Source organism: Mus musculus, chromosome 5 (genome assembly GCF_000001635.26).
Source record: "Mus musculus strain C57BL/6J chromosome 5, GRCm38.p6 C57BL/6J".
Classification (NCBI taxonomy): Eukaryota; Metazoa; Chordata; class Mammalia; order Rodentia; family Muridae; genus Mus; species Mus musculus.
The window spans coordinates 8,696,798-8,719,333 of NC_000071.6; the positions used below are offsets into that span (position 1 = coordinate 8,696,798).

The 22,536-nt window shown below is 39.9% G+C and overlaps 1 protein-coding gene across 2 annotated transcripts in view; it reads left to right on the forward strand.

The window, feature by feature from the left end:
* Window positions 1-22,536, forward strand: part of Abcb1a (ATP-binding cassette, sub-family B (MDR/TAP), member 1A) — a 181,485-nt gene that overhangs the window by 129,707 nt on the left and 29,242 nt on the right. For both annotated transcript variants that reach the window (NM_011076.3, XM_006503556.4), the window contains 10 exons: window positions 1,689-1,860; window positions 4,812-4,925; window positions 5,070-5,180; window positions 5,356-5,481; window positions 5,572-5,775; window positions 5,996-6,166; window positions 16,390-16,551; window positions 18,090-18,266; window positions 18,945-19,091; window positions 22,182-22,289. In NM_011076.3, coding sequence (NP_035206.2) covers window positions 1,689-1,860; window positions 4,812-4,925; window positions 5,070-5,180; window positions 5,356-5,481; window positions 5,572-5,775; window positions 5,996-6,166; window positions 16,390-16,551; window positions 18,090-18,266; window positions 18,945-19,091; window positions 22,182-22,289 — 1,492 coding nt within the window. The remainder of the gene's footprint in view (window positions 1-1,688; window positions 1,861-4,811; window positions 4,926-5,069; window positions 5,181-5,355; window positions 5,482-5,571; window positions 5,776-5,995; window positions 6,167-16,389; window positions 16,552-18,089; window positions 18,267-18,944; window positions 19,092-22,181; window positions 22,290-22,536) is intronic.

The window sequence follows — 22,536 nt, forward strand, 5'->3', positions numbered from 1 at the left end:
ACCCAAGCCAACAAAAGATACAAAAACAGAGTGAGGTTCAAAACTGACCCATCTGATTTCCCTAATATTTTCATTTGATCTGTATTTGCAAAGTTTTCTCTTTTTCTTTAACTCTGGTGCCCATTAGCTTTATTTCTTGAGCAGAACAGTCTCCTGTAGAGCTCTCAAATGAAAATAAAGCTATGCACACTCTCCTCTAACTTTAATCATCTACTTTCTGGGAGCAAAAAGTACTTGAGTTGCAGTTGGAGAATAAACATTAAGTTGTTAGACACAGAGGGGAAAGTATCTGTCAGTAGACACGACATTGTAGGGGGTTGTGGTTTGTTTTATTGGCTTTTTAGCCTTTTCTTTGTAGTGCGTTAAGACGGTGGTTCTCAACTTTTGGTCAAGACCAGTTTGGAGGGTGTTAAAGGACTCTTTCATAGGGGTTGTATGTCATATATTCTGCATATCAGATATGTATATTATTATTTATAATAGCAAATTTGCAGTTATGAAGTAGCAATGAAGTAATTCTATGGTTGGGGTGTCACAACAAAATGAGGAGCTGTTAACGAGTGTTTAGGAAAGTTGAGAACCACTGCTCTCACAGCTCCTAAGGTAACCCCAAGGCTTGTGCCATGATTAGCTTAGAGGGCTGTTGATAGTGAGAACCACTGCTCTCACAGCTCCTAAGGGAATCCCAAGGCTTGTGCCATGATTAGCTTAGAGGGCTGCTGATAGGCTGATATTTTTTCCTCTGTTTTTGCTGCCATAAGGCTTTAGATGTTATATTCTACCAGGCTACACCCCCTTACTCAACAGCAGGCACTCATGGCATGACAAATGTTAGAAGGAATTTACAGGCAATACATGCAAAGTATAACTGATGCAGATACTAATAAATAGTGATGGACTACTCTATTCTTAAGCTAAGTGTTTTTAATAGGTCAATGCTTTTAAAACAGCGATAGGAGATAATTTCTGTAGTGTATTCACAGCATTTCGTAGCTGTAAACATGCCTTTACATGTGTTATCTTGTAATTGGTCATTTCAACAATCCTAGAAGGAAGGAAGCAAACTGTTTTCCCTCAAGTGTAGAGACTTAAATGACCTTCTTGTGTTCATGATGGTCTAACATGCAATCTCTTTTATTAATTAATTTTAAAAGAATACAAGTTTTAAGCCAGGCACATACCTTTCATTCCAGTACTTGGGAAGCTGGGACAGGTGGATCTTTTTGAGTTCAAGGTCAGCCTGGCCTACAGAGTGAGATCCAGGACAGTCAAGACTACACAGAGAAACTGTGACTCAAAAATCAAAAACCAAAACTAAAACCAAAGACAGAAAGAATATATATTTTACAAGAAAAATAATTGTTTTCCATATTGTTCTTTTTTTCTGTGAAGTAATGCATGTTCTAGAAGCTAGCTAAATACTGCTCACTGATTTCACTATTGCTAGGCTTACACACAAAGAACATTTAGAAGATTCACACAAGTCAAATACTCTCTCCACACCTCAATATTAATTTCTACAAGCAGAAGATAAAATAGGAATAACAGTGTAGTGTCAATACAGGAAGAAAGTACATATATACTACAGGGCTGGGCATGTTCCGACTGATCACTAACAATCATACTTCACCAATACATTTCTATAGGGTTTCTAAATCTACTCAGCTATTTTTATTTTTTTCTCCCAGGTACAATAACAACTTGGAAGAAGCTAAAAGGCTGGGGATAAAGAAAGCTATCACGGCCAACATCTCCATGGGTGCAGCTTTTCTCCTTATCTATGCATCATATGCTCTGGCATTCTGGTATGGGACTTCCTTGGTCATCTCCAAAGAATACTCTATTGGACAAGTGCTCACTGTAAGTTAAACACATGTCAGAAAAGAAATGGATCATTAAAAGTTCTAATAAAATTGAGTGATGTTGAAAAAATAATCTTTGAGTAGGTCTTAAATACTAGAAAATGCATTGTTCGGTTAAAGAGTTGAAAAAAATTAATGTATCAATTTTGGTTTTCTTATAGATCTGTTGTACAATTTCTACTGTAGCCTAAATATTAGCAATACCATCATTTCCATCAGGAGTTCCAGATCCCTTATATAGCAATAAAGTATATGGTTTTAAAACTTCTGTTATAGCCCAAATATTAACATTACCAACTTCTGCAGCATGGATTTTCATTTGTTGGGATTATTTCTTTGTATCAAACTTGATACTAAAATTTTCACTCTTATTTTCTACTTTATTTTTCACAACACAATTGGAAGAATATAAAGCTGAATTTAAATCCCTCAAATTTTATTGAATTCTAAATGCCATCAAGTTGACAATATTAACCCTTACACTTCTACTTGATAACCCAAACATATCACTTTTAAGCTATTAACCACTTCCTCTCTTGTCTTTATGGGCTTATGGCCATCTCATAATACAAAAGGCATCCAGTCCAATAGTCTCAATACTCTTTTTTAGTTCCAACTGTGTCTGTCCAAGAGTATAAATACAGTAGTACCTTCTGAGCCTTGGCATTATTTTACCTGAGCTCCTATAACATCAATTTTGAATTACATATTCTATGTATAGTAGCACGGAATAAACATTCATATTCCAAAGAGACAGCACAAGGAAAGATTACATGAATGAGACCAAACAGAGAAAATAACAAACCCTACATTACTGCATAAGGCATCTGGGACTCCTGATGGAAACATCTTGACTCAAAAAAGACTTTGATAGTCCCACCCTTCCAGATTGGTTCTCTATGATATACATATTCTCTATTTTGAGCTATCTCTGCCTAACAGTCCTGGCACCTGTAGTATCTTGGAGTCTTCATTGCATGTTAGGAATCACCCGAAAGCTTCACAGGTCTTTCAGGGCCTCCTTGCTAGGAATCCAAATTTGTTCTACACTACATTGTCTTGGTGACTTTCTAAAACCTAGTGATGAGCCTCCACACCCCTTCAACCACAATTGCATCTCTCATGCCTGTAAAACCATGTAGATGATGCTATCAAGTTCTGTTGTCAGTATCCTTGGACCACAATTGCACTGACCTCTGTACCTTTCAGGCTGGTCCTAGAGAAACACTTCCCTAAGTTAGTTTTGGCCAGGGAACTGTTTAGCGTTTTCTGTTTAGGTTTTCTCCTTTCAAATGTATTGGATCCTTCAGTGGGTGGGTCCTCGAGTGGCCTCTAGATCCTGTCAGGTTGACAACCAGTATTAACTGTCATAAATATTTTCTACATTTTAGAATTTATGTACACACACAAGACTTTACACATGACATCTTATTTTAAGGTACTGAAATGATTTGCAACCAAGCTAAATAGGCATGTTGTTAGAAGGTCTGTACTCTTTCTTTTTCTTAGGTTAACCATACAGAAACAGAGTTAACAACATATCACAATTCTTCAAGTTCCTTAAAATAGTTCATTTTCTTGGGATTCAGATTTGTAATATGAATTTCATTATCACTGTTTTTTTGTGTTGTGTGAACTATGCTTTATTCAGAACATGTGAGACTGTTTACATAGGGACAGATTTACAGAGATTTGGTTTTGTTTGTTTTGTTGATACTGAATCTGGATAAGACTAAGTTGTAATGAGATTTGTACTGCTCAATTTTGATGTAGTGAAGCTGATTTTATTTTTACTGAAGACTGCCTAGCATTTGTTTGTACCATTGAGCTGTAGCCCTAGCCCTAGGAATGAGCAGTTTTGGTCAAGTATTCTTGGAGACTGAAGCTGCTTCACAAACTAGAAGCATTCGGAATAGAGACTGCATGATTTGATATCAGACCCAATAGGCTGAGATTCTAAATGCACTACATTCTAGTGGTAAGGTATGAGCAATCAACACTCTTCAAGTCTTCTGCCAAATGTGTGACAGGAATCCTTTGTCCTAACTGTAAAGACAAATGAGTAACGATACAGACTCACTTAGCAAAGCCCCTTCCATGCAAATTATTAAGCACCATGGTTCCTGGATGATTAGAAATAAATGGATGGTGATATTATCAACTTCTAGCAGAAGTATATAAACTCAAGTATTTATTGACAATATTTTGATCAAAACAATCCCAAAACTTGGGAAATAGTGATTTAACCACACAAAGAATTATCCCTAGGCTTTGTAACTTACAAAATATTTTCATAACCAATGTCATTTGGTACAACTTGAAGAGAAAACAAATAGAATCTTACATATTTTTGCATATGAAATTAAAGATTCTGGGAGAATGTCCTGCAGATGTATAGCTGATTGATACTAATGCAGGATTGGAACCTTAGTCTTCTAACTTGCTTGTTAGAGTTGGTTTCCATTGCACAGCCCTTGTGATCTAACTAAAATTACTAGTCATTGAAGAAATAAAAAAATGTTCTATTATAATAAAATACTCATAGAGCTTGTATGTCACAGATTTATTTAACAAGTAAGATTAATTCTGTATTGTAGGCTACATGAAATCACTGAAAGATTTTAAATGTTTTCTCATTTTAGATTTTTTTAGATTTTTTCAGTTGAAAGCATGCATTGTTTTTAAGGAATATAGTGTGATGTTTTGATATATCCATACAAGGTGGAATGGTTATGTTACTCTAAATAGTCTTAGTTACTTCACTTTACAAGTTGTAGTGATATATTTGAAATTTAAAATTGTGAAATTTCAAGATTTTTTTAACCTTCTGTATTCTTAGGTTGACTTGACATTTAAAAAAGAAATTAATTGTATTGGAAGAAAGAGGAAATGCAAGAGAGCAGTGGGCAAAGATTAAATAACACAGTGCTTTTTCTTTATCTTGCTCAGGTCTTCTTTTCCGTGTTAATTGGAGCATTCAGTGTTGGACAGGCATCTCCAAATATTGAAGCCTTCGCCAATGCACGAGGAGCAGCTTATGAAGTCTTCAAAATAATTGATAATGTGAGTCTGACCGCCCTTTAATCTATCTAGTAAAGGATTTTCTAGTGAGGTAATTTCATTATCATGTTATGTAGCTTATCACACAGTTGCTGTATAAAGCAGTTATTGTTACTTAGTGATCACCTATAATTTTCATCTGTACAGAAGCCCAGTATAGACAGCTTCTCAAAGAGTGGGCACAAACCAGACAACATACAAGGAAATCTGGAATTTAAGAATATTCACTTCAGTTACCCATCTCGAAAAGAAGTTCAGGTAAGATGACAATTTTTCTGTTTAATTAAAAATTCCCAATAGTTTCTAAAAGGTTATAGAGAAAGGATTGTATGTAAAATCAAGCATACTATTGAATTAAGATGCCCACACATAGAACCTACATCCATCTGTCCTGGGAATTGACTTGATGTTGGCTTCTCACGTGTCTTGGCAGATCTTGAAGGGCCTCAATCTGAAGGTGAAGAGCGGACAGACGGTGGCCCTGGTTGGCAACAGTGGCTGTGGAAAAAGCACAACTGTCCAGCTGATGCAAAGGCTCTACGACCCCCTAGATGGCATGGTGAGTGAGCATGCAGCCAGCACCAGTTAGTGCTGCTCACCATTCTGTGTCTGTAATTCCAAAGTGTGAACACCACATGCTTTGTTCCAGGTCAGTATCGACGGACAGGACATCAGAACCATCAATGTGAGGTATCTGAGGGAGATCATTGGTGTGGTGAGTCAGGAACCTGTGCTGTTTGCCACCACGATCGCCGAGAACATTCGCTATGGCCGAGAAGATGTCACCATGGATGAGATTGAGAAAGCTGTCAAGGAAGCCAATGCCTATGACTTCATCATGAAACTGCCCCACGTGAGTTGTGCCTGAGCTCTGTCACGCCAGGCTCAGAGAGTAGAGCTCTGATTAATGCGGTTCATGGGAACCCAGGAACCTTCTCTGAGGTAGAACAAGTGCCTTAGCTGGGAAATCCATTTACCTTGGATTTTACAGCCCACACCCTATCAAATAGTGGTAGATATGTTTATTTATTTGCTATATCTTCCTATTTTTTGTTTGTTTGTTCTAATTATAGCAATTTGACACCCTGGTTGGTGAGAGAGGGGCGCAGCTGAGTGGGGGACAGAAACAGAGAATCGCCATTGCCCGGGCCCTGGTCCGCAATCCCAAGATCCTTTTGTTGGACGAGGCCACCTCAGCCCTGGATACAGAAAGTGAAGCTGTGGTTCAGGCCGCACTGGATAAGGTCTGTGAACCCTACTTCCTAATATGTAATTTAAAAGTAAAATAACATTCTTCTTAACATTTATTCTTTTTATTCTTGGACTTAGAAAAATTTGATAGCTTGTATCACCTGTTACCAAGGAAAACCACCAGTCTTCCACAATCTTTTTTGCGTGTTCAATTTCCGTTTCTTCTATTTTTTAAAAAAATAAAACGATATTTGTCTTATTTGTGTGTATGTGCATGTTTGTATGTGTGTGCAGATATCAGAAGAGGATGTGAGATCTCCTGGCTAGAGTCAGTGTCAGTTATGAGCCACCAAGTGTGGGTGCTGGGAACTGAACTTCTCTGCAAGAGCAAAAAGCACTCTTAACGACCAGACCATCTCTCCAGCCACGAGTTGTTGTTGTTATCATTATCATTATTTCTTCTTCATCTTCCTCTTCTTCTTCTGAATTGCAATAAATACATTTTCATTGAGGCATGTGAATATCTTTTAATTAAAAATGAAAAATGGAGACTCAAGTGAAAATTACTCTTCATTTTGATCATGAAAATGTAGAGAAACACAACCTCATTAATCTGGTTTTGAGAGTTGATAGTATTGTCAACCAAAGGAAAATATAAATAGAAGTCACTCAATACCACCTGATGACTATAGAATTGAAAAGAGAAATAACCGATTTAACCTGGCTTTGAAAGTTTATAGCATTGTCAACAAAAAGAAAATATAGCTAGAAGTTGCTTGATGCCACTTGAATAGCATGAAACGGAAAAGCCTTTTTCTCAAGGAGAGGGTGCACAGAGTGATGGTACTGGAGACCTCCAGGCCCATGAAATGCCTTTGGGTACCAGAGTTGGACCTTCCTGTGATTCTTGTCAGGACGTCCTCATAATTAGGATCAGTATCTAGCTCTATGCTCTTCAGATTATAATGGCCAGCTCTGTGAAGGCCAGGAAGGAGTATGTAGACTTTCTAAGCAAAGGCTCTTTAAAGTTGAGCTGACCCAGGAGATAGCAAAGGTGAGCTCTTGTTTTCTCTGGCTCATCCCTTCAAATGATGCAGCAGTTTGTATTCCTTTAAGCACCCTGTCAACGAGCTTAACAAAGGGGAGACAGGGTATCAAACATTCTGTGAACTTAGAATGGAAGCAAATGGGATTGTGGCCATGTTTTCCTTTATTACTTAGCTTGTCTGTGAGCTCATGCCATCCCTGTGTCTTCTGTTCCACAGTAGAACATAGAGCAAAAGTAACAGATAAGTTTACCGGAAATTACAGATAGAACCAGTTGTAAATGGTTCTATTTAAGAATACTTTATAGTATAAATTCTAAGTGGAAATACCATGTTTCCTTCACTTTTTTGAAACTGTCCAAAGATTTAATCCATTATTATTCTCTGTTTTCTAGTTACTACTATCTAATTTTTCTAACACATAGGATCTTTCACTTTTTTTTTTTTTTTTTACAAGAAAAAATGAACGATTTAATAACAGTTGTTAATTTTAAGGTTTGTTATTTTTAACAAACTTCTAATACAGATGAGATGACATAATTTTTGCCATTTGTAACAGGGTTGTGGGTCTGATGTATTCTATAAAATATAAATAATAATCTAAAATAAATATCATGCTTAGCTTCATTCTAGACAAGCGATCAATTTTAAGTGATTCATGGGTTCCTCTTTGGTTTTAATGTAGTTTTCCTGTTGGTTACTATAGTTATTAAATTTTTTAGAATCATCTTATTATATGATTATCCCTGCCCTTGCCTATTCTATTCATGATTTTTTTTTCCATTTTTTATTAGGTATTTAGCTCATTTACATTTCCAATGCTATACCAAAAGTCCCCCTTACCCACCCACCCCCACTCCCCCACCCACCCACTCCCCCCCTTTGGCCCTGGCGTTCCCCTGTACCGGGGCACACAAAGTCTGCGTGTCCAATGGGCCTCTCTTTCCAGTGATGGCCGACTAGGCCTTCTTTTGATACATATGCAGCTAGAGTCAAGAGCTCAGGGGTACTGGTTAGTTCATAATGTTGTTCCACCTATAGGGTTGCAGATCCCTTTAGCTCCTTGGCTACTTTCTCTAGCTCCTCCATTGGGAGCCCTGTGACCCATCCAATAGCTGACTGTGAGCATCCACTTCTGTGTTTGCTAGGCCCCGGCATAGTCTCACAAGAGACAGCTACATCTGGGTCCTTTCGATAAAATCTTGCTAGTATATGCAATGGTGTCAGCGTTTGGATGCTGATTATGGGGTGGATCCCTGGATATGGCAGTCTCTACATGGTCCATCCTTTCATCTCAGCTCCAAACTTTGTTTCTATAACTCCTTCCATGGGTGTTTTGTTCCCACTTCTAAGGAGGGGCATAGTGTCCACACTTCAGTCTTCATTTTTCTTGAGTTTCATGTGTTTAGGAAATTGTATCTTATATCGTGGGTATCCTAGGTTTTGGGCTAGTATCCACTTATCAGTGAGTACATATTGTGTGAGTTCCTTTGTGATTGTGTTACCTCACTCAGGATGATGCTCTCCAGGTCCATCCATTTGGCTAGGAATTTCATAAATTCATTCTTTTTAATAGCTGAGTAGTACTCCATTGTGTAGATGTACCACATTTTCTGTATCCATTCCTCTGTTGAGGGGCATCTGGGTTCTTTCCAGTTTCTGGCTATTATAAATAAGGCTGCTATGAACATAGTGGAGCATGTGTCCTTCTTACCAGTTGGGGCTTCTTCTGGATATATGCCCAGGAGAGGTATTGCTGGATCCTCCGGTAGTACTATGTCCAATTTTCTGAGGAACCGCCAGACTGATTTCCAGAGTGGTTGTACAAGCCTGCAATCCCACCAACAATGGAGGAGTGTTCCTCTTTCTCCACATCCTCGCCAGCATCTGCTGTCACCTGAATTTTTGATCTTAGCCATTCTCACTGGTGTGAGGTGGAATCTCAGGGTTGTTTTGATTTGCATTTCCCTGATGATTAAGGATGTTGAACATTTTTTCAGGTGCTTCTCTGCCATTCGGTATTCCTCAGGTGAGAATTCTTTGTTCAGTTCTGAGCCCCATTTTTTAAGGGGGTTATTTGATTTTCTGAGGTCCACCTTCTTGAGTTCTTTATATATGTTGGATATTAGTCCCCTATCTGATTTAGGATAGGTAAAGATCCTTTCCCAGTCTGTTGGTGGTCTTTTTGTCTTATAGACAGTGTCTTTTGCCTTGCAGAAACTTTGGAGTTTCATTAGGTCCCATTTGTCAATTCTCGATCTTACAGCACAAGCCATTGCTGTTCTGTTCAGGAATTTTTCCCCTGTGCCCATATCTTCAAGGCTTTTCCCCACTTTCTCCTCTATAAGTTTCAGTGTCTCTGGTTTTATGTGAAGTTCCTTGATCCACTTAGATTTGACCTTAGTACAAGGAGATAAGTATGGATCGATTCGCATTCTTCTACACGATAACAACCAGTTGTGCCAGCACCAATTGTTGAAAATGCTGTCTTTCTTCCACTGGATGGTTTTGGCTCCCTTGTCGAAGATCAAGTGACCATAGGTGTGTGGGTTCATTTCTGGGTCTTCAATTCTATTCCATTGGTCCACTTGTCTGTCTCTATACCAGTACCATGCAGTTTTTATCACAATTGCTCTGTAGTAAAGCTTTAGGTCAGGCATGGTGATTCCACCAGAGGTTCTTTTATCCTTGAGAAGAGTTTTTGCTATCCTTGGTTTTTTGTTATTCCAGATGAATTTGCAAATTGCTCCTTCTAATTCGTTGAAGAATTGAGTTGGAATTTTAATGGGGATTGCATTGAATCTGTAGATTGCTTTTGGCAAGATAGCCATTTTTACAATGTTGGTCCTGCCAATCCATGAGCATGGGAGATCTTTCCATCTTCTGAGATCTTCTTTAATTTCTTTCTTCAGGGACTTGAAGTTTTTATCATACAGATCTTTCACTTCCTTCGTTAGAGTCACGCCGAGATATTTTATATTATTTGTGGCTATTGAGAAGGGTGTTGTTTCCCTAATTTCTTTCTCAGCCTGTTTATTCTTTGTGTAGAGAAAGGCCATTGACTTGTTTGAGTTAATTTTATATCCAGCTACTTCACCGAAGCTGTTTATCAGGTTTAGGAGTTCTCTGTTGGAATTTTTAGGGTCACTTATATATACTATCATATCATCTGCAAAAAGTGATATTTTGACTTCCTCTTTTCCAATTTGTATCCCCTTGATCTCGTTTTGTTGTCGAATTGCTCTGGCTAATACTTCAAGTACTATGTTGAAAAGGTAGGGAGAAAGTGGGCAGCCTTGTCTAGTCCCTGATTTTAGTGGGATTGCTTCCAGCTTCTCTCCATTTACTTTGATGTTGGCTACTGGTTTGCTGTAGATTGCTTTTATCATGTTTAGGTATTGGCCTTGAATTCCTGATCTTTCCAGAACTTTTATCATGAATGGGTGTTGGATCTTGTCAAATGCTTTTTCTGCATCTAACGAGATGATCATGTGGTTTTTGTCTTTGAGTTTGTTTATATAATGGATTACATTGATGGATTTTCGTATATTAAACCATCCCTGCATCCCTGGAATAAAACCTACTTGGTCAGGATGGATGATTGCTTTAATGTGTTCTTGGATTCGGTTAGCAAGAATTTTATTAAGGATTTTTGCATCGATGTTCATAAGAGAAATTGGTCTGAAGTTCTCTATCTTTGTTGGATCTTTCTGTGGTTTAGGTATCAGAGTAATAGTGGCTTCATAAAATGAGTTGGGTAGAATACCTTCTACTTCTATCTTGTGAAAAAGTTTGTGCAGAACTGGAGTTAGATCTTCTTTGAAGGTCTGATAGAACTCTGCACTAAACCCGTCTGGTCCTGGGCTTTTTTTGGCTGGGAGACTATTAATAACTGCTTCTATTTCTTTAGGGGATATGGGACTGTTTAGAAGGTCAACTTGATCCTGATTCAACTTTGGTACCTGGTATCTGTCCAGAAATTTGTCCATTTCGTCCAGGTTTTCCAGTTTTGTTGAGTATAGCCTTTTGTAGAAGGATCTGATGGTGTTTTGGATTTCTTCAGGATCTGTTGTTATGTCTCCCTTTTCATTTCTGATTTTGTTAATTAGGATTTTGTCCCTGTGCCCTTTAGTGAGTCTAGCTAAGGGTTTATCTATCTTGTTGATTTTCTCAAAGAACCAACTCCTCGTTTGGTTAATTCTTTGAATAGTTCTTCTTGTTTCCACTTGGTTGATTTCACCCCTGAGTTTGATTATTTCCTGCCGTCTACTCCTCTTGGGTGAATTTGCTTCCTTTTTTTCTAGAGCTTTTAGATGTGTTGTCAAGCTGCTAGTATGTGCTCTCTCCCGTTTTTTCTTGAAGGCACTCATAGCTATGAGTTTCCTTCTTAGAAATGCTTTCATTGTGTCCCAAAGGTTTGGGTACGTTGTGGCTTCATTTTCATTAAACTCTAAAAAGTCTTTAATTTCTTTCTTTATTCCTTCCTTGACCAAGGTATCATTGAGAAGAGTGTTGTTCAGTTTCCATGTGAATGTTGGCTTTCTGTTATTTATTTTGTTATTGAAGATCAGCCTTAGTGCATGGTGATCTGATAGGATACATGGGACAATTTCAATATTTTTGAATCTGTTGAGGCCTGATTTGTGACCTATTATGTGGTCAATTTTGGAGAAGGTACCATGAGGTGCTGAGAAGAAGGTATATCCTTTTGTTTTAGGGAAAAATGTTCTGTAGATATCTGTCAGATCCATTTGTTTCATCACTTCTGTTAGTTTCAGTGTGTCCCTGTTTAGTTTCTGTTTCCATGATCTGTCCATTGGTGAAAGTGGTGTGTTGAAGTCTCCCACTATTATTGTGTGAGGCGCAACGTGTGCTTTGAGCTTTACTAAAGTTTCTTTAGTGAATGTGGCTGCTCTTGTATTTGGAGCATAGATATTCAGAATTGAGAGTTCCTCTTGGAGGATTTTACCTTTGATGAGAATGAAGTGTCCCTCCTTGTCTTTTTTGATGACTTTGGGTTGGAAGTCAATCTTATCAGATATTAGGATGGCTACTCCTGCTTGTTTCTTCATACCATTTGCTTGGAAAATTGTTTTCCAGCCTTTCATTCTGAGGTAGTGTCTATCTTTTTCTCTGAGATGAGTTTCCTGTAAGCAGCAAAATGTTGGGTCTTGTTTGTGTAGCCAGTTTGTTAGTCTATGTCTTTTTATTGGCGAGTTGAGACCATTGATGTTAAGAGATATTAAGGAAAAGTAATTGTTGCTTCCTGTTATTTTAGTTGTTAAAGGTGGCATTCTGTTCTTGTGGCTGTCTTCTTTTAGGTTTGTTGAGGGATTACCTTCTTGTTTTTTCTAGGGCGTTGTTCCCGTTCTTGTATTGGTTTTTTTCTGTTATTATCCTTTGAAGGGCTGGATTCGTGGAGAGATAATGCGTGAATTTGGTTTTGTCGTGGAATACTTTGGTTTCTCCCTCTATGATAATTGAGAGTTTGGCTGGGTATAGTAGCCTGGGCTGCAGTTTGTGTTCTCTTAGTGTCTGTATAACATCTGTCCAGGCTCTTCTGGCTTTCATAGTCTCTGGTGAAAAATCTGGTGTAATTCTGATAGGCTTGCCTTTATATGTTACTTGACCTTTTTCCCTTACTGCTTTTAGTATTCTATCTTTATTTAGTGCATTTGATGTTCTGATTATTATGTGTCAGGAGGAATTTCTTTTCTGGTCCAGTCTATTTGGAGTTCTGTAGGCTTCTTGTATGTTCATATGCATCTCATTCTTTAGATTTGGGAAGTTTTCTTCAATAATTTTGTTGAAGATGTTTGCTGGACCTTTGAGTTGAAAATCTTCATTCTCATCCACTCCTATTATCCGTACGTTTGGTCTTCTTATTGTGTCCTGGATTTCCTGGATATTTTGAGTTAGGATCTTTTTGCATTTTCCATTTTCTTTGATTGTTGTGCCGATGTTCTCTATGGAATCTTCTGCACCTGAGATTCTCTCTTCCATCTCTTGTATTCTGTTGCTGATGCTCAAATCTATGGTTCCAGATTTCTTTCCTAGGGTTTCTATCTCTAGTGTTGCCTCGCTTTGAGTTTTCTTTATTGTGTCTACTTCCCTTTTTAGGTCTAGTATGGTTTTGTTCATTTCCATCACCTGTTTGTATGTTTTTTCCTCTTTTTCTGTAAGGACTTCTACCTGTTTGATTGTGTTTTCCTGTTTTTCTTTAAGGACTTGTAACTCTTTAGCAGTGTTCTCCTGTATTTCTTTAAGTGATTTATTAAAGTCCTTCTTGATGTCCTCTACCATCATCATGAGATATGCTTTTAAATCTAGGTCTAGGTTCTCAGGTGTGTTGGGGTTCCCTGGACTGGGCGAGGTGGGTGTGCTGGGTTCTGGTGATGGTGAGTGGTCTTGGTTCCTGTTAGTAAGATTCCTCCGTTTACCTTTCGCCATCTGGTAATCTCTGGAGTTAGTAGTTATAGTTGACTCTGTTTAGAGATTGTTCTTCTGGTGATTCTGTTACCGTCTATCAGCAGACCTGGGAGACAGATTCTCTCCTCTGAGTTTCAGTGCTCAGAGCACTCTCTGCTGGCAAGCTCTCTTACAGGGAAGGTGCGCAGATATCTTGTATTTGGACCTCCTCCTGGCCGAAGAAGAAGGCCCAAAACAGGACCTTTCTCAGACACTGTGTTGCTTTGGCAGTTCCCAGGTGGTACAGACTCTCACCTAAGCAGACTAAATTCCTAAGTTCCTTGGAGTCCCGGGACCAAGATGGCGACCGCTGCTGCTGTGGCTTAGGTTGCCTCCCCAGCCGGGCGGGCACCTGTCCTCTGGTCCGGAAGGTGGCCGGCTGTCCCCGGCCCACACAGGGTGCTGCCTCAGCGCCTCTGTGCTTCTGCCTGTTCCAGAAGCTGTCAGGTTCTCTGGCGCACCCTCTCACCTGTTCAGACTAATTTCCTAAGTTCGGCAGGTCCCGGACCAAGATGGCGACCGCTGCTGCTGTGGCTTAGGCCGCCTCCCCAGCCGGGCGGGCACCTGTCCTCTGGTCCGGAAGGTGGCCGGCTGTCCCCGGCCCACACAGGGTGCTGCCTCAGCCCCTCTGTGCTTCTGCCTGTTCCAGAGGCTGTCAGGTTCTCTGGCGCACCCTCTCACCTGTTCAGACTAATTTCCTAAGTTCGGCGGGTCCCGGACCAAGATGGCGACCGCTGCTGCTGTGGCTTAGGCCGCCTCCCCAGCCGGGCGGGCACCTGTCCTCCGGTCCAGACGGTGGCTGGCTGTCCCCGGCCCACAAAGGGTGCTGCCTCAGTGCCTCTGTGCTTCCGCCTGTTCCAGAAGCTGTCAGGTTCTCTGGCGCACCCTCTCACCTGTTCAGACTAATTTCCTAAGTTCGGCGGGTCTCGGACCAAGATGGCGACCGCTGCTGCTGTGGCTTAGGCCGCCTCCCCAGCCGGGCGGGCACCTGTCCTCCGGTCCGGACGGTGGCCGGCTGTCCCCGGCCCACAAAGGGTGCTGCCTCAGCGCCTCTGTGCTTCCGCCTGGTCCAGAAGCTGTCAGGTTCTCTGGCGCACCCTCTCACCTGTTCAGACTAATTTCCTAAGTTCGGCAGGTCCCGGACCAAGATGGCGACCGCTGCTGCTGTGGCTTAAGGTCGCCTCCCCAGCCGGGCGGGCACCTGTCCTCCGGTCCAGAAGGTGGCCGGCTGTCCCCGGCCCACACAGGGTGCTGCCTCAGCCCCTCTGTGCTTCTGCCTGTTCCAGAGGCTGTCAGGTTCTCTGGCGCACCCTCTCACCTGTTCAGACTAATTTCCTAAGTTCGGCGGGTCCCGGACCAAGATGGCGACCGCTGCTGCTGTGGCTTAGGCCGCCTCCCCAGCCGGGCGGGCACCTGTCCTCCGGTCCAGACGGTGGCTGGCTGTCCCCGGCCCACAAAGGGTGCTGCCTCAGTGCCTCTGTGCTTCCGCCTGTTCCAGAAGCTGTCAGGTTCTCTGGCGCACCCTCTCACCTGTTCAGACTAATTTCCTAAGTTCGGCGGGTCTCGGACCAAGATGGCGACCGCTGCTGCTGTGGCTTAGGTCGCCTCCCCAGCCGGGCAGGCACCTGTCCTCTGGTCCGGAAGGTGGCCGGCTGTCCCCGGCCCACACAGGGTGCTGCCTCAGCGCCTCTGTGCTTCCGCCTGTTCCAGAAGCTGTCAGGTTCTCTGGCGCACCCTCTCACCTGTTCAGACTAATTTCTTAAGTTCGGCGGGTCCCTCACTTTTGTTTCTCCACTTCTGTTTGTTAACCCTGATATCTACAGCCTGTTCATGTGTATGTGTGTGGTGTGTGTGTATGTGCATGTGTGTGTTTGTGTGTATGTGTGTGTATTTGTGTTCATATGTATGTGTGTGTATATGTGTGAGTATATGTATGTGTGTGTGTGTGTGTGTGTAGTTTTATTGCTTATTACTGTAGAACTACAGAGTGGGAGAAATAATAAGCATTAGGCAAGTTATAAAGGTTAAAGAAATCTCAACAAGTCTAGTTGTCTGCCTTTATTCCATATGAAGTTAAAGATGAGACTGGACATGTGAAAATATTTATAAAACTCTTCAATTTTGTCTATAATTCTTGTAACTAGAAGTCATTTATTGAACATTTGTTGGGCATTTCTTTAAAGTTAGTCCTAAGCCCTTTGTTATTTAGTCATCACAGCTATTCTAAGAAGTGGCTACTGTGTCTCTGCTTTACATATTAATGAATTCAACCTTACACAGATTCAAAGACTGAATGAAGTCCTGGATTTCATTCACACTAGTAGAACACTGAAGTCTAAGCTCTGCTCTTTCATGTTTGTGTCTTGATTACCCAGGAGGTTAATCTTGCAATTCTTAGCAGATCTCTAGGTGATGCATGCCAGTACAATGCCTTGTATAGATTTGTTTTATCTGGTTAATGCCTCAGCTCTAGGATTTTTGATACACTGGATTATTTCTAGAACTTTAGGCTTACTATAGGGTGTAAAGTAAAATCCTTAGAGGCATAGATTTTATTAATACATAAACATGCTTGTTCTTGTATTGATTGCAATAAAACTATTTTCTATTATTATGAATTCATTATGCCTTTATTAAAGCCAGATAATATCTTCATTGATGGTTTACACAGTATTCAAAGCAGTTTTATTCATCAAAAATAAATTGACTGAGGTTTTGCTATAATTATCCATGTTTCAAAAGCCAGGTTTCTCTCTCTCCAGGCTAGAGAAGGCCGGACCACCATTGTGATAGCTCATCGCTTGTCTACCGTTCGTAATGCTGACGTCATTGCTGGTTTTGATGGTGGTGTCATTGTGGAGCAAGGAAATCATGATGAGCTCATGAGAGAAAAGGGCATTTACTTCAAACTTGTCATGACACAGGTGCAGTGGAACTCTAGCAATGTCCTAATTTATCTTGATGATAAGATGTAATCTATAGATAAGTATTACCTGATTGGATAATCTTGAAATGTAGAAGAGTCCTTAGGGTTTTTTGTTTTGTTTTTTTGTTTGTTTGTTTGTTTTTCCACGAGCCTGCACCTTCAGATCTGGTCCCATAGCTTGACTCATGCCATACTGCCCTCTTTCTCTAGGACAGAAAATTAAGAAGCTCTGTACCGTGACTTGATGATTCTCAATTCATGGTACATGGTTCCCCCCTGCCCCATGCTATTTAACACATACACTGTGCTGAACTAAATCATGTGATATAAAACTTCTTGCCACTTCTAAAAGGTTATGAAAATTCAACCCTTTTCTTTGTGTTTTGGATTGGTACGAGACTCATCAGAGGACTGCTGCAGAGGTGCTTTGAAGGCTGCCCTCTGAAGAGGCTCCTCCCTACCATCCCTCTCATGGCTTTTGGATCCCAGTGACAGCTCTCACTGTCTCCTCTCTCATTTTTATTTATAATTAAGCTCCTCTTTATGCTTTAAAGGGAAGCTTCTCTTTAGGGCCAGTGATATTTATTTAACTATCCATGAATTGTATTCATTCTGTCTAAATCTCTCCCTACCACTTCGAGGTGCAATCATAGCCTTGTTAGAACCTCTTGTTCTAATAGTCCTAAAGCATGAAGGGAATTATGATTATGTTTCAGCTTCCTTTCTGGACAGAGCACATACTATTTTCATATAACACTATTCAGGACCAGTGCTTTAGATCTCTTCTCTTCTCTTCTCTTCTCTTCTCTTCTCTTCTCTTCTCTTCTCTTCTCTTCCCTTCCCTTCCCTTCCCTTCCCTTCCCTTCCCTTCCCTTCCCTTCCCTTCCCTTCCCTTCCCTTCCCTTCCCTTCTCTTCCCTTCTCTTTTCCTTCCCTTCTCTTCCCTTCTCTTTTCCTTCCTTCCTTCCTTTCTTCCTTCCTTCCTTCCTCCCTCCCTCCCTCCCTCCCTCCCTTCCTTCCTTCCTTCCTTCCTTCCTTCTTTCCTTCTTTTAAAAGAAAAGAACCAAAGAAGGGTAATTGAGGAAAAATGGAAAAATTTAAGCGACCTTAAATTTTCTATTATTCATCATAATAGTTATGAGCTATGCATAATAGTGAACATTGAATGATGAAAATATACAACAAATTCTGAAAGCTTAGTACAAAAAACAAATAAAATAATCACATTTCATTAAAATCTAAAACATATCAATCACTTGTTTGCTATTCACACAGTGATTCAAAAGCAAAGTTGGTTGAGCCACATACTCCTCAGAAAGAGATTTCTAGAGAAGATAAACAGAAGGGGTATTGTTTTATTTCATCGTTTCACAAAGAATGCTTAATATTTTTTTCCTCCCAACATGTGACACAAGATGGAATAATTTTAATTTCACCCCTTTCTTTGATTTAAGTAATTCAATATTTTTCTTTTCATTTTCAATGATTAATTTCCATTATTTGATCTTAAACTATTTTTATTTCTTATTTATTTTAGACAGCAGGAAATGAAATTGAATTAGGAAATGAAGCTTGTAAATCTAAGGATGAAATTGATAATTTAGACATGTCTTCAAAAGATTCAGGATCCAGTCTAATAAGAAGAAGATCAACTCGCAAAAGCATCTGTGGACCACATGACCAAGACAGGAAGCTTAGTACCAAAGAGGCCCTGGTATGGACAAAGATGTGATACTATGTTTTCTATCCTCCTGTGAGCCTCTCCTACCTGAGTGTGGCTAGGCTGAAGAAGACGTGGGAACTCTGTTGTATTTTCTATAATCCTTTTTTTCCTGTTCTCCAGAGTGTTCCAGAAACCAAAATGACAACGTTCTATAGTCAGTTTAGGTTTAAGAATAAGAATTAATACAAAGATATGTAGAAATAGAACTTAGAATATGAAGATGCTATAGTAGGTCTTTAAGTGTTAATATTTCTATTCTGATTATCCTTATTGGTCAATATTCTTGTCATCTGTTGAAGAATTAACATGGCAAAAATTAATGGTAAGAATTAAATATTTGTGGAATTATCAGATTTAAAAAAAAACTAAAGAGGTATGTATCATTATCATATTTGAATCCAGCAATCTATCAACTAATAAGAAATAAAAATAGGACAAATATTTAATTTAAAAATTTGTACCCCTCTTCTAAGCCCACCACTTGGATGGTGAAAGCAGATATATTAGATATTCAAGACACAATTTGTTTGAAGCCAGCCTGAAATAAATGAGAACCTGTCTCAACAGCACAAGAAAACTTTGTGCCTGTGAAAGAACTCTGCACAGTAAAATCAATGATTAAAACAAAACAAAAGAAACCTCTCCTGTTGTAATGTATATGTTTTCTAGGATGAAGATGTACCTCCAGCTTCCTTTTGGCGGATCCTGAAGTTGAATTCAACTGAATGGCCTTATTTTGTGGTTGGTATATTCTGTGCCATAATAAATGGAGGCTTACAGCCAGCATTCTCCGTAATATTTTCAAAAGTTGTAGGGGTAAGTGATGACATCCATTTTTACATTTACTTGTGAGTCTTGACTAGAAAATGAATGAACTAGCTTAAGTTTGTGTGTGTATGTGTGTGGGGGGAGGAAGAGAGAGAGAGGGAGAGAGAGAGAGAGAGAGAGAGAGAGAGAGAGAGAGAGAGAACTATTTCCCTTTGCATGAAATATAACATTGCTGGAATATAACATTGAAGTTTGGTTTATAAGGAGGACAATATTGTAAATATCTTTTGAGTAAGTTTCTATCTAGTTCCCTAATGGTTTTTATCCTAGAGCCCTGGGCACACACTCACTGACATAATCAATAGAACTGGGAAACTCAGTCTTTCATACTGGCCAACACTGAGCTCTGAGCCAAAGTTATGAACTGTTACATAATTGACCTGCACAGGGACTCTTTTATGTTTGCTTGACTAGGTTGACAGTGATCTGTTGTGTTGCATACACACTGGCCAGTTTGTGAGCAGACCTACACACTCCCCTCACTTCCTAAGACTCAAACAGAAGGAAGCAACTCAGTACTGGTTAGCTTTCTATAACTGTCACAGACACTTGAAGGGTTTTTGACTCTCTTCATGTTATAGGACTGAACCCATGTTCTCACATGTTCTAGACATGGTGAGCATACCCCTTACCCTTTATTATTTTTATTTGATGAAAAGGTCTTGCTAAGTTACCCAGGTTGGTCTTGAACTTGCATTGTATCCCAGGCAGAAATTTGGCTATAGTTTTCTAGGTTTCAGTCTAACATGAGCTGGATCCATTGTTGCAAGCCTGAGGTACGGCATTATGGGTGTAGGAGCATGTGGCAGAAGCAGCCCTTCTCATGGCATCCAGGGAACAAAAGAAAAATAGGAATGAACAAGAAATAAAGCACAGCCTTTTAAGACGCCTTCCCTCACTGTGATGTGACCTATTTTCTCTAAAAAGGCTACATCTATGATGCACATAGAGTGAATCCATCCATTGATGAGGCCTGGGCACTGGTCAAGGACTAGATCCACCAGCTGAGGAATAAAATTCCCCACATGAGCCTTTTGTGGGGGAGATTTCATATGCAAACTATAATAAGCTCCCTGAAGATGGAGGCAAACATTCTGAATCTACTGTCTAAGCAGTCATGTTCTTGTTTGAGTGACAAATGTAAACCATGAGACATCATCATACTGAAGACATATTTGCCTTACTGCTAACAATCTTTTGCAGAAAGAAATTGATCACCATAAGAAGCATAAACCGAACACTACCCATTGTACAACCAAAGCCACATGTCCTCTAGTCTACTTATATGCCTATATGCCTTGTTAGGCCTATATGCCTCATGTTGAATATGTCATTCAAGAATTTTTCTGTGTCCAATTTGTGTAAGGAATTTGTATATGTTATGAAAATATCACAAAGAAGGCAAACATCTGATCCTATGGAATACATTGTAGAACATGGGCCAGCAAACATGTTATGTAAAGTGTAAGAGAACAGATATTTTCAAGCTTTCCTGGTTTCCTGGCCATGTAGAGGTGATTAAGTTAGAAATGGCTTTTGCCTTTTTTTTTCTTTTCCTTTTTTTTTTTTTAAGAAACCAACAATGGCACTTAGGTTTTCCTCATTTTTTTCTGCAGAGATACATCAGGTGATTGGTGGCTAGCATAGTAGAGTGCTAAGACAGTAGGTAGGCAGGCACCCTTCTGCGTTGTTGCAGATACTGGGCTCTGGGTCTGAGGGCTTGGGTTCTGTCCTTGGCTCATCCTTCCTGGCTTTCCCGAGTAGGGTAATATAGTTCTCTGCTTTCCTTTCTCTCTGTGAAAGTAATATAATAGCCACCTCCAGATAGAAGGACCTGCACATGTGACTGTCCATTCAGTCTCGCTTAGGATACAATGCAATGTTGAAATCACTAATCAAGAAGAATTGAGCCAATGTCTTCTGAAAACTTTTTCCTTTTTTTATGAAACATAAAGTTTTCTGGGTTGGTTTAGGAATGTGTCTCTCTTGAAAAACAGATTTAGCCTATAGAAGGAGAGAGGTGTGGTTTTCTTTCCCTCTTGAGTGATTATGCTGAAAGTTTTTCCAGTTCCAAACATCTTTTTTTTTTTTTTAGCACTTCTATCATTTCTGGAAAGGTTTCTATGTGAGGTATCAGTTGGCTTTCACTGCCACCTGACTTTCTGACTATAACTCCTACAGGATATACTGGCAAAGGTACCTTTCTGAAAGGTTAAATGAATGACGCCTCTTCTCATCAGCAAAGATGCATAAATATATTCTCTTTTGAAGTACTTTAAAATGGTCACATAGTTGAGTTGGGGCTGTAGAGATGGCTTTGTACAATGCTTGCTATACACGCAGACCTGTTTGATCCCCAGCACCAATGTAAAAAAGCCAGGGGTGGTGATGTACATTTGTAATCCCAGCGCTGGGGAGACAGAGAGAAGAAGATCCCAGGCTCACTGGCCAGTCATTCTAGCCTAATTGGCTAGTCCTGGTCTGGTGAAAAATGGCATCTTACAATACAAGGTGGATGGGCCAGAAATCAGCTCAGTGGTTAGGAGCAATTTCCACTCTTCCAAGGGACCCACAGTTCCAAGGGCCCACCTGGTGGTTCACACACAATCACCTGTAACTCGAGTTCCAAGGGATCTGAACCCTCTTCTGCCTTCCATGGGAACCAGGCACACACACGGTACACATACATACATGCAGGCAAAACTTTATACACATAAAAATAAAATAAGTAAATCTAAAACAGTAGAATTCTAAGCAACCACACACTAGCTTGACCTCTGACCTCCATACACATGTGCTCACCTCTGACAGATATATACAAAGAAATGACTTATGATACACCCTGTTACCAAGAAAGCCAAAGGAGAGTATTTAGATGAATTTGTGAATGACAGAAATACCTCCCCCAACAAAGGCAGAATGTAGATGCATTGAGACCTGCCTTTATTCCAGAAACCGACTCTATTCTAGCATAGAAAGGCTCTTCCAATCACTAAACTGTAATGAGTGATACAGGGAAGATTTGGAATGCTTTTTCAGTGTTTGAACTAACAACCCTTCAAATATTTTTTTCCAAAGGTTTTTACAAATGGTGGCCCCCCTGAAACCCAGCGGCAGAACAGCAACTTGTTTTCCTTGTTGTTTCTGATCCTTGGGATCATTTCTTTCATTACATTTTTTCTTCAGGTAAATGATTTGTTTTTACTTCATTAACTCAAGTAGATTTATTAAAATATGTATTGGTCTTTCTCATGAAATCATTCCTCCTTAACCATGGCCAATGAAAGCTGGATTATTTTTAATCCTCTGACTCTATCCTCATCCTCTCTGTCCCAACCAACCATGTCATAAATGGAAACAGTGATGTAATAACATTGAACAGATTGCTCTGTGTAGTATAGAAATGGAAGGCAGGAACTAAAGTACAGGCTTT